The sequence below is a fragment of the Bufo bufo genome, chromosome 2 (assembly GCF_905171765.1).
Source record: "Bufo bufo chromosome 2, aBufBuf1.1, whole genome shotgun sequence".
Classification (NCBI taxonomy): domain Eukaryota; kingdom Metazoa; phylum Chordata; class Amphibia; order Anura; family Bufonidae; genus Bufo; species Bufo bufo.
In genome coordinates, this window is record NC_053390.1 from 26,118,347 (window position 1) to 26,135,232 (window position 16,886).

Genomic DNA, 16,886 nt, shown 5'->3' on the forward strand with positions numbered 1-16,886 from the left:
CCACCTCTACCCTCCAGTGTTCCTTCTGTCCTTACTGAGGACGGATGCAGAGAGGTTACCTGTTCTAGGTATGAAGATTTTCTACAAGAGAACCTATGAGCCTATAGATGGGTTCTCTGTTGGCCTGGGTTTGATCAGGGGGTTCATCCTCTTTCTTCCTACCCTGTGTATCTATGCCAGCACCTCCTATGGTGGAGGTCCTCTGCTTACCCCTGACCCCTATAACATAACTAATGCAGCTTGCAGTTACTTCACTATTGAATGCTGTGGATTCATGGAGCACAGATCCGCTGTTCCTTAGCGAGGTTCACAATAAGATTGCGTGTGAGGGATACTGGATTTGAAATAAGCTAAACACTGCCATCTAGTGGCCTTATATGTATTGTACTCAGGTAACTTGATATACCCAATGTTCTTATGTCACATGACTGGTGTAGCTACAGTATAAGGGGGGGGGGGGCTTTGGGTGAAAATCTGGCTAGCTGGGGGAAGTTATGGTTTAAAGGAGCCAGTTAACTCAGGGACCAACAAATAGTGAACACTCCCATCTTATTAGAAAACCAATTATTACAATATAACCAACTTCTGTAAACTCCTGTATGTCATTTCTGTTATATAAGGACGTGTACTGTGAATAAAGGAAGGGAACTTTTTATATAATACCAATGCTCAGGTGTTTATGTGAAGCTGTATGAGCGCTCATACTCCCAAGTGATTCAGACCCGCACAAAGAGGAAGGAGACCGCGTATATGTAACAATGTAAGTGAGGCTGCCTGGTCTTTTAAATCGAAATAACCTGAAGTTTCCCTCTTTGTGATGGTTTTTATGTTGTTTTGTGATACTGTGTAGGAGAGATATCTGGTAGTATCTGGAAGGCCTAGATGCTGCATATCGAAACTGCATAAGAAGGAAAGCAAATTTGGAAACCAGGCTCTGCCGAGAGTCTGAGGGGTGATTTCTCATGAGCGTGTTAGATACGAGTTCCCGCTGAGAAATTCACGTATTTCAAACAGAGTGTGGATACGAGTTCCCTCTTAGATTTTGGGCAGAATCTTATTGTGTGTGTGGCACAAATCCCTGCTAAGATTTGGAGGAAATTGGTAATTCTAACATCACAGAGTGTAATGTTCAGTCTTTAACTGCTGCTCAGAGAGTTTTTAGAGCGAGAGGCAAGAAGTGCAGTTAGAAAGTTAAATCGTTTATGCAGTCTGTAGGAATGCCAGTAGGAGGTAGACTGAATGAGGAATTGTGGAATGAAATACTGGAGGAAAAGCGAGGTTGGTTGAAGGACAACGACAGGTTAGAGCAGGCTGAATTATGGTGGAAAGCGTCTGCAGAAGTAACTGATGGAAAGTTGAAAAGAATGGGCAGTATTGTTATGAAAAGAAGGTGCCATGCACTCCCTCATTAGCCCCCACCACCGTGTGTAGTACCACTCCTAAAACTACCTCCACTGATGTGAGGAGTACTTTGGCCCCCTCCCTGGAATGTGCTCCAACAGGAACACTTCCCATTGTGTGTGGTGTTTCTTCTTCTCCTCCCTCAGGTACTCCTGAAGTAATAGCCCCCTCCAACATGCAGAATGCTCCACCCCCTATATGGAGGAGGCTAAGCGTAGACAAAAGAACCCGGAATGGGGGCAATCTGCTCCTAGACATCATTCAACTCCAGTTATTGCCCCTAGCACAGGGCTATATCCAGTAGTATCAGCCAACAATCCTTCTATGTTGTATGTTCCACCAAATACAAATGTGCCTGCAGTTGTCGCTCCTATGCTGCCAACCGGAGGTGTTCCGGACCAATCTTATCAATCTAGGGCTGCACCAATTCTTAGTCCTTATTCAGACTTAAGTGGGATACAGTCACAGGAGAATGTAGAAATACCATCATCTTACACCAGCAAAGATTGGTAGATTTGGTCTTTGAGAATAACTCAGATATGCATAGGAGAATTATAAGTGCTGCATTTGAAGATGGTCTTAAAGAGAACGTCCGGAAAGGTCTGGTACAGGCCAGACCTGAATGAAGATCATTACAATCTTCCATTCTGTTGCAAGTTGCTAAAGGAGTGGAAGCAGAACTTACGCGTGGCTGCCATTATGAAAGAAGGAAGTTCCATCAGAAGTTTAGGCGTTACAACTGTGGTCAGCTTGGGCATTTTCAATGGGACTGCCAGGCTCCTCTATGCTCAAGGGAGGCTGTGCCCCTATTATCATTGCAATCCTTAGGGTCCGCCCCAGTTGTCTCCTTGGCAATTAATGGGGGGAAGCCCATCCCCTTTTTAATTGACACTGGAGCAGCCAAAACCGTTGCACTGAGCAAGTATGTCCCACATTCCCGCTTGTCTAAGGATAGCATCCCATGTAAAGTAGTAGATGACAATGCACTTCCTACCTCCCTGACAAAGCCTATACCAATTGAATTTGCCCCGAGCCAACAAATACTGTGATACCGCTCCTGTTAATCAGTGATACCGCTCCTGTTAATCAGTGATACCGCTCCTGTTAATCAGTGATACCTCGTCTGTTAATCAGTGATACCTCGCCTGTTAATCAGTGATACCGCTCCTGTTAATCTGTTGGGAGCAGATTTGCTGCAAAGAATACAGGCTCAAAAAACTTATCTCCCCAATAATACTGTTAAACTGCAATGAACCCTAGGCTAAGAGGATATATGCCTCTTAGCTGCCAGTGATTTCAACCCCTTTTCAATGTATGTGTTGACACTTTCAAAAGAAGATTTGTCCCTTCTGCTGCAGGAAGTACCCCCACAGGTGTGAGCCTCCGGACCCACAGATGTAGGCCTTCTACCTGTCCCTCCTGTGTTGGTAGAACGTAAGCCTGGTGCCCCTCTACCTTACAAGGCACAGTATCCCCTCAGTATACAGCAGACAGATGCCATCACCAAGATTTGTTAAGAGTGGAGTACTGGTTGAGACTTCTTCCCCGTGAAACACTCCCTTATATCCCATCAAGAAAAGATGGGAAAAAGGCCAGTGCATTATAGGATGGTGCATGATCTCAGAGCAGTTAATGAGGCCACAGTCTTTAATACACCTATTTTGCCTAACCCACATACATTACTAGAACAGATACCCCACTGTGCCACCCATTTCACAGTGTGTATCACTACAGCCAGATTGTAGGAATGTATTTGCTTTCCCCCATGATAGGAAGCAATATACCTGGACTGTCCTACCCCAAGGGGCTCACAACTCCCCTAGTATGTATAGTACAGCCCTGGCTCAGGTATTAGCAGATTGGCCCCTCCCCTCAGAAGAAGTTGTTCTACTACAATATGTAGATAACCTGCTTCTCTGCTGTCCTACAGAGAAGATGTGTAAACATGCTTCTGTGTCCCTCCTCATTTTTCTTGCTAGTAAAAAGGGTGCAAAGTTTCCCGTAATAAACTTCAGTTTTGCTGTCCCACTGTCACCCTTTTAGGGCATTGAATATCAGCTGGAGTTAGACTCCTTTCACCTGACTGTAAATTCTATTACCCAATACTGTGGAAGCCATGAGAATCTTCTTAGGCCTAGTGCTGTATTGTAGACCTTCGGTACGAAATGCCTCTGCCCTCATGCAGCCCTTGTATGATTGTCTTTCATCTCTACCTTTTACACTAACTGATGAGGCAGTGGAGTGCTTTCATACATTGAAGCTCACCATTAGCTCCTCCCTTGATCTTAGCCTACCTGACTATAACAAACTTTTCCAGCTCTATTGCATGGTCTCTTGGCCATGCATCAGCTGTCCTTACCTAAAGTAGGGCAGGACGACAATGTCCTGTGGCCTATTACTCTGCCAGACTTGACCCAGTGGCCAGATAAGCGCTTTCCTGTGTCCGTGCAGTGGCTGCAGTACAACACGTGCTTGAAAAAAGTTCAGAGATTGTACTAAATTACCCTGTCATAGTGCTTGCCCCTCACGACATCTCTGCTATTCTGTCACAGATGCAACCCAAACACCTGTGTACTGCTAGACATCTCAGACTCAGTGTGCACTACTCATGCCACTAAATATCACCATACAACGGTGCACTTAAATGGTGCTCTTAAACCGCGCTACTCTGCTGCCTCTGGAGGGGGGGAGGGAATAGTAGTATGGGCCACTTGGCTCAGTACCTTTCTGCTCAGTGGAGTCACATGACTGTCTTCATTTAATGTCCCAAGAGACAGCAGGGTTTGATCATGTGGTAGACACCCTCCCTAGAAAACCCAGAAATAGAGCTCTTTGTGGATGGATCACAATATGGTGTCCAATAAAAATCCAACACAATGTGCAGCACATTGAACACATTTTATAAGTGGTCAGAAACCTGTAAATAACTCATGAAAGAATAAAGTTACGTTAAAACCAAGCACACCATTGTTTTTCTTGTGAAATTCCCAATAAGTTTGATGTGTCACATGACCCTCTTCCTATTGAAAAAACAAAAGTTGGATTCAAAATGGCCGACTTCAAAATGGCCGCCATGGTCACCACCCATCTTGAAAAGTTTCCCCCCTCACATATACTAATGTGCCACAAACAGGAAGTTAATATCACCAACCATTCCCATTTTATTAAGGTGTATCCATATAAATAGCCCACCCTGTATATATACACTGCTCAAAATAATAAAGGGAACACTAAAATAACACATCCTAGATCTGAGTTAATTAAATATTCTTCTGAAATACTTTGTTCTTTACATAGTTGAATGTGCTGACCACAAAATCACACAAAAAAAAAAAATGGAAATCTAATTTTTCAACCCATGGAGGTCTGGATTTGGAGTCACACTCAAAATTAAAGTGGAAAAACACACCACAGGCTGATCTAACTTTGATGTAATGTCCTTAAAACAAGTCAAAATGAGGCTCAGTAGTGTGTGTGGCCTCCCTGTGCCTGTATGACCTCCCTACAACGCCTGTGCATGCTCCTGATGAGGTGGCGGACGGTCTCCTGAGGGATCTCCTCCCAGACCTGGACTAAAGCATCTGCCAACTCCTGGACAGTCTGTGGTGCAACGTGACGTTGGTGGATAGAGTGAGACATGATGTCCCAGATGTGCTCAATTGGATTCAGGTCTGGGGAACGGGCGGGCCAGTCCATAGCATCAATGCCTTCGTCTTGCAGGAACTGCTGACACACTCCAGCCACATGAGGTCTAGCATTGTCTTGCTTTAGGAGGAACCCAGGGCCAACCGCATCAGAAAGCATATGGTCTCACAAGGGGTCTGAGGATCTCATCTCGGTATCTAATGGCAGTCAGGCTACCTCTGGCGAGCAAATGGAGGGCTGTGCGGCCCTCCAAAGAAATGCCACCCTACACCATTACTGACCCAATGCCAAACCGGTCATGCTGGAGGATGTTGCCGGCAGCAGAACGTTCTCCACGGCGTCTCCAGACTCTGTCACGTTTGTCACATGTGCTCAGTGTGAACCTGCTTTCATCTGTGAAGAGCACAGGGCGCCAGTGGCGAATTTGCCAATCTTGGTGTTCTCTGGCAAATGCCAAACCTCCTGCACGGTGTTGGGCTGTAAGCACAACCCCCACCTGTGGACGTCGGGCCCTCATATCACCCTCATGGAGTCTGTTTCTGACCGTTTGAGCAGACACATGCACATTTGTGGCCTGCTGGAGGTCATTTTGCAGGGCTCTGGCAGTGCTCCTCCTGTTCCTCCTTGCACAAAGGCGGAGGTAGCGGTCCTGCTGCTGGGTTGTTGCCCTCCTACGGCCTCCTCCATGTCTCCTGATGTAGTGGCCTGTCTCCTGGTAGCGCCTCCATGCTCTGGACACTACGCTGACAGACACAGCAAACCTTCTTGCCACAGCTCGCATTGATGTGCCATCCTGGATAAGCTGCACTACCTGAGCCACTTGTGTGGGTTGTAGACTCCGTCTCATACTACCACTAGTGTGAAAGCACCACCAGCATTCAAAAGTGACCAAAACATCAGCCAGGAAGCATAGGAACTGAGAAGTGGTCTGTGTTCACCACCTGCAGAACCACTCCTTTATTGGGGGTGTCTTGCTAATTGCCTATAATTTCCACATGTTGTCTATCCATTTGCACAACAGCATGTGAAATTGATTGTCACTCAGTGTTGCTTCCTAAGTGGACAATTTGATTTCACAGAAGTGTGATTGACTTGGAGTTACATTGTGTTGTTTAAGTGTTCCCTTTATTTTTTTGAGCAGTGTATATATATAGAAAAATGGACAGCACTCCAAGGCTATAAAATATAGAAAAATGTATTCACCCATGTGGAACAAAATAGCGGCAGCGACGTTTCGGCTCATCCATAGAGCCTTTCTCAAGCCTATACAGGGAGTGCAGAATTATTAGGCAAGTTGTATTTTTGAGGATTAATTTTATTATTGAACAACAACCATGTTCTCAATGAACCCAAAAAACTCATTAATATCAAAGCTGAATATTTTTTTAGTTTGTTTTTAGTTTTAGCTATTTTAGGGGGATATCTGTGTGTGCAGGTGACTATTACTGTGCATAATTATTAGGCAACTTAACAAAAAACAAATATATACCCATTTCAATTATTTATTTTTACCAGTGAAACCAATATAACATCTCAACATTCACAAATATACATTTCTGACATTCAAAAACAAAACAAAAACAAATCAGTGACCAATATAGCCACCTTTCTTTGCAAGGACACTCAAAAGCCTGCCATCCATGGATTCTGTCAGTGTTTTGATCTGTTCACCATCAACATTGCGTGCAGCAGCAACCACAGCCTCCCAGACACTGTTCAGAGAGGTGTACTGTTTTCCCTCCTTGTAAATCTCACATTTGATGACGGACCACAGGTTCTCAATGGGGTTCAGATCAGGTGAACAAGGAGGCCATGTCATTAGATTTTCTTCTTTTATACCCTTTCTTGCCAGCCACGCTGTGGAGTACTTGGACGCGTGTGATGGAGCATTGTCCTGCATGAAAATCATGTTTTTCTTGAAGGATGCAGACTTCTTCCTGTACCACTGCTTGAAGAAGGTGTCTTCCGGAAACTGGCAGTAGGACTGGGAGTTGAGCTTGACTCCATCCTCAACCCGAAAAGGCCCCACAAGCTCATCTTTGATGATACCAGCCCAAACCAGTACTCCACCTCCACCTTGCTGGCGTCTGAGTCGGACTGGAGCTCTCTGCCCTTTACCAATCCAGCCACGGGCCCATCAAGACTCACTCTCATTTCATCAGTCCATAAAACCTTAGAAAAATCAGTCTTGAGATATTTCTTGGCCCAGTCTTGACGTTTCAGCTTGTGTGTCTTGTTCAGTGGTGGTCGTCTTTCAGCCTTTCTTACCTTGGCCATGTCTCTGAGTATTGCACACATTGTGCTTTTGGGCACTCCAGTGATGTTGCAGCTCTGAAATATGGCCAAACTGGTGGCAAGTGGCATCTTGGCAGCTGCACGCTTGACTTTTCTCAGTTCATGGGCAGTTATTTTGCGCCTTGGTTTTTCCACACGCTTCTTGCGACCCTGTTGACTATTTTGAATGAAACGCTTGATTGTTCGATGATCATGCTTCAGAAGCTTTGCAATTTTAAGAGTGCTGCATCCCTCTGCAAGATATCTCACTATTTTTGACTTTTCTGAGCCTGTCAAGTCCTTCTTTTGACCCATTTTGCCAAAGGAAAGGAAGTTGCCTAATAATTATGCACACCTGATATAGGGTGTTGATGTCATTAGACCACACCCCTTCCCATTACAGAGATGCACATCACCTAATATGCTTAATTGGTAGTAGGCTTTCGAGCCTATACAGCTTGGAGTAAGACAACATGCATAAAGAGGATGATGTGGTCAAAATACTCATTTGCCTAATAATTCTGCACTCCCTGTATATATAAGATGAAAGGAAGAAAGACGAAGCCTGAGTCATTTTGTTAAATTTTATTTTATTTTCGTTGTACAAGTATTTTCATTTCCATTTTCTTTTACAAAAATATAAAAACAGAGACAGACATGTGCGAAAATGATAAGATATTATGACTTTTGTATGATTGCTCATGCTACTAACATGTATAAGTGTTGACTCAATAAAAATAAAGCTAAAAAAAAGGGATCAAAAAGACATATGTACCCCAAAATGATACCAACAAAAACTACAGCCCGTCATGCAAAAAACAAGCCCCCAGACAGCTACATTGGTGAAAAAATATAAATGTTATGGACTTTAGTATATGGCGATGCGAAATGTCATTTATTTTTAACCACTTGCCATCTGGGCCATTTGCCCCCTTCCTGACCAGGCCTAATTTTGGAAAACTGACATATCTCACTTTATGTGGTAATAACTTTGGAACGCCTTTATTTATCCAAGTCATTCAGAGATTGTTTTCTCGTGACACATTGTACTTCATGACAGTCATAAATTTGAGTCAAAATATTTCACCTTTATTTATGAAAAAATCCCAAATTTAACAAAAAATTAGAAAAATTTGCAATTTTCTAAATTTCAATTTCTCTGCTTTTAAAACAGAAAGTGATACCTCATAAAATATTTATTACTTAACATTCCCCATATGTCTACTTTATGTTGGCATCATTTTGGAAATGTCATTTTATTTTTTTAGGACGTTAGAAGGCTTAGAAGTTTAGAAGCAATTCTTCAAATTTTTAAGAAAATTGCCAAAACCCACTTTTTAAGGACCAGTTCAGGTCTGAAGTCACTTTGTGGGGCCTACATAGTGGATACCCCCATAAATGACCCCATTGTAGAAACTACACCCCTCAAGGTATTCAGCACCGATTTTACAAACTTTGTTTAACCCTTTTTAATTTCACTTTTTTGGCAGATTTTCCATTTTAATCAAATTTTTTCTTTAACACATCGATGGTTAACAGCCAAACAAAACTCAATATTTATTACCCAGATTCTTCGGTTTACAGAAACACCCCACATGTGGTCATAAACTGCTGTATGGGCACACGGCAGGGCGCAGAAGAAAAAGAACTCCACATGGTTTTTAGATGCCATGTCCCATTTGAAGCCCCCTGATGCACCCTTACAGTAGAAACTCCCAAGAAGTGACCCCATTTTGGAAACTAGGGGATAAGGTGCCAGTTTTATTAGTACTATTTTTGGGTACATATGATTGTTTGATCATTCATTATAACACTTTATGGGGCAAGGTGACCAAAAAATTGGTTGTTTTAGCACAGTTTCTATTTATTTATTTTTACAGCGTTCACCTGAGGGGTTCAGTCAAGTGAGATTTTTATAGAGCAGATTGTTACGGGCGTGGCGATATCTAATATGTATACTTTTTTTGATTTATTAAAGTTTTACACAATAATAGCATTTTTGAAACAAAAAAATTATGTTTTAATGTGTCCATGTTCTGAGAGCTATAGTTTTTTTTATTTTTTGAGAGATTTTCTTATGTAGGGGCTCATTTTTTGCGTGATGAGGTGACGGTTTTATTGGTACCATTTTGTGGGACATACGCGTTTTTGATCACTTGGTGTTGCACCTTTTGTGATGTAAGGTGACAAAAATTGCTTGTTTTGAAACAGTTTTTTTTTTTTTTTTTTTACGGTGTTCACCCGAGGGGTTAGGTCATGTGATATTTTTATAGAGCTGTTTTTTACGGATGCGGCAATACCAAATATGTCTATTTTATTATATTTTTTCAATTTTTAACATTTTTTTTTTTATTCCTTATTTGGGGACTTTTTTTTTTTACATGTGAAACTTTTTTTATTTTATTTTTTCAACCCTTTATTTTTTTTTTTACACTTTTCATCCCCCATAAGGTCATACAAGACCTCTGGGGGACATTTACTTCACTTTTTCTTTTTTTTTTTTCACTGTTGATTTCTCCTGTAACTGGGGCTGACATAGTAGCCCCAGTTACAGTGGAAATACACCCCCCAGAGAGGCTGTACAGCATAATACTGCGCTGTACAGCCTCAGAGCAGGGCTGATCGAGGTCTCTGAAAGACCTCACACAGCTCCTGCACTCTCCAGTCCCGGCGGTCACATGACCGCCGGGCCGGAACAGGAAGCGCACAGCGCTTTCTGCTCTGCATACACAGCGCTCGGTGAGCGCTGTGTATGCAGCGATTCAAAAGGCAGGGACACCTGGGAACTGTCCCTGCCTTCTCTCTGGGTTGCCCTGCTGTCACTGACAGCGGGCAACCCGATCAGCAGCTGCACGATTAGCGTGCAGCTGCGATCTCTGTAAGGACGTTTTAAAACGTCCATTAGGAGATAGAGATCCACCTCCTGGATGTTTATAGTCAATGGGCGGACGGGAGGTGGTTAACACAAAAGTGATTTTATGCTAAAAAAGTAGAAAACATAAAAAACTGCATCAATTTGGTATCGCTATAACTGTATCAACCCACAGAATAAAACTATCATTTAATATTTACCACAAAGAGGAACCCCATAAAAAATAAAAAATAACAGCGGTTTATGACCATGTATGAGGTGTTGCCATATTCAGGAAAAAATACATAACAAATTTTGGTGTGCATTTTCTCCTGTTACCCCTTGTGAGAATAAAAAATGTAGGGCTAAAGCAAATTTATATTAGAAATAAAAAGTTAATTTTTCATTTTCACAGCCATGTTTTTCTAAATTCTATGAAACGCTTGTTGGGTCAAAGCATTCACTTCACTAAGTTTATTCCTTGACGGGGCTAGTTTCCAAAATGAGGTCACTTTTTGGGGTTTTCTTTCTAGGGGTACCTCAGGGTCTCTTCAAATGTGACATGGCACCTGAAAACCATTCCAGTATTTTGCCCTCCGTTACCAATATGGCGCTCCTTTCCCTCCGCACCCCGCCGTGTGCCCATAAAGCAGTTTACAACCACATATGGGGTGTTTCTGTAAACTGCAGAATCAGGGTAATAAATATTGAGGTTTTGTTGGCTGTTAACCCTTGCTGTGTTACAGGAAAATTGGATTTAAATGGATAACCTGCCCAAAAAAATGAAATTTACCCTCCATTTTGCTTTAACCCCTTAAGGACACGGCCATATTTCACCTTAAGGACCAGGCAATTTTTTTGCAAATCTGACATGTGTCACTTTATGTGGTGATAACTGTAAAACGCTTTTAATTATCCAGACCATTCTGAGATTGTTTTCGCATTACGTATTGTACTTCATGACAGTGACAAAATTGAGTCAAAAAAATAAATTGTTATTTAAAAAAAAAAAAAAAAATTTACCCAATTTATTTTTTAAATTAGCTATTTTCCAAATTTCTATTTTTTTTACTTTTAAAATAGATAGTAATACCTCCAAAAATAGTTATTACTTTACATTCCCCATATGTCTACTTCATGTTTGGATCATTTTGTGAATGCCATTTTATTTTTTGGGGACGTTAGAAGGCTTAGAAGTTTAGAAGCAAATCTTTAAATTTTTCTGAAAATTTCTAAAACCCACTTTTTCAGGACCAGTTCAGGTCTGAGGTCACTTTGTGAGGCTTACATAATAGAAACCACCCAAAAATGATCCCATTTTACAAGCTACACCCCTCAAGGTATTCAAAACTGATTTTACAAACTTTGTTAACCCTTTAGGTGTTCCACAAGAATTAATGGAAAATAGAAGATAACATTTAAAAATTTCACTTTTTTGGCATATTTTCCATTAAAAAATTTTTTTCCAGTTATAAAGCAAGGGTTAACAGCCAAACGAAACTCAATATTTATGGCCCTGATTCTGTAGTTTACAGAAACACCCCATATGTGGTCGTAAACTGCTGTATGGGCACACGGCAGGGCGCAGAAGGAAAGGAATGCCATACGGTTTTTGGAAAGCAGATTTTGCTGGACTGGTTTTTTGACACCATGTCCCATTTGAAGCCCCCCCTGATGAACCACTAGAGTAGAAACTCCAAAAAAAGTGACCCCATTTTAGAAACTACGAGATAGGGTGGCAGTTTTGTTGGTACTATTTTAGGGTACATATGATTTTTGGTTGCTCTATATTACACTTTTTGTGAGGCAAGGTAACAAGAAATAGATGTTTTGGCACCGTTTTTATTTTTTGTTGTTCAATTTCTTTTATTGAAAAGAGCATAAAAGGGCAATACCTCAAAAGACAAAATCAGCTCGATGACAAGTCGTAGCTGCGTACAAATAAGAGTATACACTCAAATGTTCAACGGTACAGAGAGCAATAATATGCATAGAAGGGTACAACCAGAGGTCAGTCATTACAATTAAGTGTCGCAACGTAGTCTGTTAGCAGATGCATAAGAATAAGCACTCAGAGGTATAAATACACAGATAAACAGATGACAAAGACGAGGACATACACAGAAAAACAGAGGAGGGGGAAGGGGGAGAAAAGTCCTGACCATAGATATAGAAAGACAAAAGTCGGAATAATAGATTCCAATTTGAGTGAGCCAGTCTAAAAAGAGAAAAATATACCCATTTCAGGTGGGGTTAACATCCTGATAAAGGGAATAGGGTAGTGAAGATCTAGGGAGGGAGCCAAAATCTCCTCAGGGACTGGCATCATCCCTGTTCAGCCAGTTTATAAATTCGCTAGAACCCTTAAACAAAATCCAGGGAGTCCAGATTTTTAAGAATTTGGTGGAATTGCCCAAGTCCTCCGCCCAAAGTTCCTCCATTCTATAGATTTTCTCAAAGGTGATTAGCCAGTCCCTAAGGAGAGGGGCAGATGTGGATTTCCAGAACCTAGGTCGTTTTTATTTTTTGTTATTTACAACATTCATTTGACAGGTTAGATCATGTGGTATTTTTATAGAGCAGGTTGTCACGGACATGACAATACCAAATATGACTACTTTTTTTGGTTGTTTGTTTCAGTTTTACATAACAAAGCATTTTTTTTTTAATGATTCTTTAGTGTCTCCACATTCTGAAAGCCATAGTTTTATTGTGTAGGGGCTCATTTTTTTCGGGATGAGATGACTGTTTGATTGGCACTATTTTGGGGTACGTATGACTTTTTAATCGCTTGCTATTACACTTTTTGTGATGTAAGGTGCCAAAAAATGGCTTTTTTTACACAGTTTTTATTTTTTTACAGTATTCACCTAAGGGGTTAGGTCATGTGATATTTTTTATAGAGCAGGTTATTATGGATGCGGCGATACCTAATATGTATACATTTTTTTATTTATGTAAGTTTTACACAATAATATCATTTTTGAAACAAAAAAAAATCATGTTTTAGGGTCTCCATATTTTGAGAGCCATAGTTTTGGCTTTTTTTACACCGTTTTATATATATATGTATTTTTTTATAGTGTTCACCTGAGGAAAACAAGATCTTGCTGTGATTTATTACAAAGTATTATTGGGGTGGGAACCCTATCCGCAGCATAACCAAGCAGTGTGGAAAAAATGATGCCAACATAGAGTAGACATATGGGGAATGTAAAGTGATAACTATTTTATGAAGTATCACCATCTGTCTTAAAAGCAAAGAAATTCTAATTTTTAAAATAGTGACATTTTCCAAAATGTTTGCAAATTTTGGATTTTTTTATGCATAAAGGTAAAGCATATCAACCTAAATTCACCACTAAGATGACGTATGATATGTCACGAGAAAACAATCTCAGAATGGCTTAGATAAGTAGCTACATAGTTATTACTACATAAAGTGACACGTCAGATTTGAAGGGGCTAATGATTGTCAAAAGGATCACACTGTGAGTTGCCGCGATGGTCACAAAACACTTGGATTTTTGGTCATACCTTATCATGATCGCCAGTAATGCAAGTCACACACAACTGCATCTTGATTGCAAGTTTTCTGCAATTTGGCTGTTTTTTTATGGCCAAACAGCAGATATAAAATACAGCAAGTTGTGGGACTATTCTGAGACTTGTTGTGCGACATGTTGCCATGTAGCCCCAATTTTACTATATGTGAATATAATAGGATTAAAATTCTATCTTACTTTTATAGCATTTTAGCATTACAGATTCTCAGTTGTGTTAATTCTCCTATGTTTATCAAGATATGATATTTGTGTAAAACAATTCCAATTGACCATGCAACAAGTCAGTTTCATAGTTACTAATCTGCTGACAGATACCCTTTAATATCTGTGAATAACATGGGATTATAATTATTTTTTCCTCTTATAGCATCTCTTCTGTGTGAATTTGCTTATGTTTACTAAGATTTGATTCAACTGCAAAACATTTACCACATTCTAAACATGAATATGGCTTTTCTCTTGTGTGAATTCTCTCATGTTTAACAAGAGTTGATTTATTTATAAAACATTTTCCACATTCTGAGCATGAATACGGCCTCTCTCCTGTGTGACTTCTCTTATGTCTAACAAGATATGATTTATGTGCAAAACATTTCCCACATTCTGAACATGAATACGGCTTCTCTCCTGTGTGACTTCTCTCATGTGTAACAAGATTTGATTTATGTGCAAAACATTTCCCACATTCTGAACATGAATATGGCTTCTCTCCTGTGTGATTTCTCTTATGTAAAATAAGATATGATTTATTTGAAAAGAAATTGCCACATTCTGAACATGAATATGGCTTCTCTCCTGTGTGAATTCTCCTATGTCTGACAAGATTGCATCTTTGTGCAAAACAATTTTCACATTCTGAGCATGAATACGGTCTCTCTCCTGTGTGACTTCTCTCATGATTAACAAGATGTGATTTACCTACAAAACATTTCCCACATTCTGAACATGAATATGGTTTCTCTCCAGTGTGACTTCTCTCATGTGTGACAAGATATGATTTTTGTGTAAAACATTTCCCACATTCTGAACATGAATATGGTTTCTCTCCTGTGTGAATTCTCTCATGATTAACAAGACGTGATTTAACTGCAAAACATTTCCCACATTCTGAACATGAATATGGCTTTTCTCCTGTGTGGAATCTTTTGTGCCTAACCAGTTCAGATTTACCTGCATAACATTTCCCACATTCTGAACATGCATATGGCTTCTCTCCTGTGTGAATTCTCACATGAGTAACAAGATATGATTTACTTGTAAAACATTTCCCACATTCTGAACAAGGATATGGCTTTTCTCCTGTGTGGGATCTTTTGTGGTTAACAAGATCTGATTTATCTGCAAAACATTTATCACATTCCGAACATGAATATGGTTTATCTCCTGTGTGAATTCTCTCATGTCTAAAAAGATTTGATTTCTGTGTAAAACATTTATCACATTCTGAACATGAATATGGCTTCTCTCCTGTGTGACTACTTTCATGTTTAACAAGAGTTGATTTCTGTGTAAAGCACTTCCCACATTCTGAGCATGAATATGGCTTCTCTCCTGTGTGAATTCTCTCATGTGTAAAAAGATCAACTTTCTGTATAAAACATTTCCCACATTCTGAACAAAAATACGGTTTCTCTCCTATGTGAATTCTCTCATGTGTAACAGGACAGGAGTATGACTTCTCTCCTGTTTGAATTGTTCTGTGTGTAGAAAGTTTTGTTCTTTTTGGGAACTCTTTACCACCATGAAGCCTTTTACCCCCTTTCTGACCTGTACTTGTGGTAACAATCTGTGATTGGTGAGGAAAAGTTTCCTCATAATTAGGAGCATTATATGACAGATCTGTACTGTGAAGTCCCGAATGTACATTAAGGCTTTCCCTTGAAGAGCGTTGCATGATATCTTCTTTTACTTTATGATTTGGTGATAACATCAAGGTTTCCTCAGAACTCTTATTGTGATTCTCTGTGAAGAGAAAAATGAAAATTTGTTATTTTCACACCAAATTATAACATTTATAATAGGCTTTGGCTGAGCTCACCTATTCTGTGTTTTTGACCCGCACCTGGATTTGGCTCACAATAACTGATTGAAAAGGCTGACTAAATAACTGAAGTGTGAATCCAGCCTTACATGGATCCAGCAGGATTTTAATATATAGAGTAAGTCATTGATTTTAAATGCACTTCTGCATGAAGGCTACATGTGTAATAGCATAATTATTACATTTTCTATAGAGTGCACCCTGACAAGATCCAGGGTTCTGGTCTGCACCCAGTCACTACTTTTAGTACACAAACATACTGCACATTAAAACATTTGAAAAACCCAACTACTACTGGAAATCAAGCCTGCCTTCTACCAACACATTTTGTCCTTCAATGCCAAGTAGACATCATATTTATACAACAAATTTACTTAGGATATGCATCCGCATTCTTCAAAACAAACTGCATTCATTATTAAATACATCTTTTGGACCTGATGATACTGGTGGATTCATTAGAAAGATCCATGCCATAATACCCACTGTGAGGCAATGATAGGCCTCATAGCTGCTAGGGGAGATTCATGGCAGGAGTTTCTGTGTCTTCCCTGTCAGTCATCAGGTCTGAGGCAGCACCAGGTGACACAATCAGTCTGGGTTAAGAGCCCAGACGAGACTGTCAGTCAGGGAGAGGGAGTCTTTGTGAAACAGAGTCCTGCTGGAGGCTCTGTATTAGTGGTCTCAGCCGGGCTTGCTGAGGGGCCATGGGGCTAGGTGCTAGCCGGAACATTGGGGGACGCCGTGGGCACAAGGGTCACGAGGCTGGAGTCGGGAGGACTATTGGGCCACACTCCCCCATAAAGGTACTGGACTTGAGACCGTGTGTGAACAGAACTCTGTACAGCCAAGAGGCTGATGGACATTGGGCTGGAAAAGCTGTGTGTTATGACAGTGTGTACAGTGCTTTAGGCGAGTCAGGGAGATTATGTTTAGTTAGAGCCCAGCCGTGCGAGTGTTTATTATTTTGTATAATTGTTTACGTTTACGTGGATGTGCCACAATAAAGCACAGTGTTGGACCATAAACTTGGTGTCTGGCGAAGATATCTGTGAGAATGACCCCCGAAAGAGAGCCAATCCCCCACACCACATCTAGCTTACTTGGC

The 16,886-nt window shown here is 40.6% G+C and overlaps 1 protein-coding gene across 1 annotated transcript in view; it reads right to left on the reverse strand.

The window, feature by feature from the left end:
• The window catches only part of LOC120991221 (zinc finger protein 850-like), a 64,031-nt gene that overhangs the window by 33,374 nt on the left and 13,771 nt on the right, over positions 1-16,886 (reverse strand). Inside the window, exon 2 of the mRNA XM_040420081.1 lies at positions 14,215-15,066. Within this exon, the coding sequence (XP_040276015.1) occupies positions 14,215-15,066 (852 nt within the window). The remainder of the gene's footprint in view (positions 1-14,214; positions 15,067-16,886) is intronic.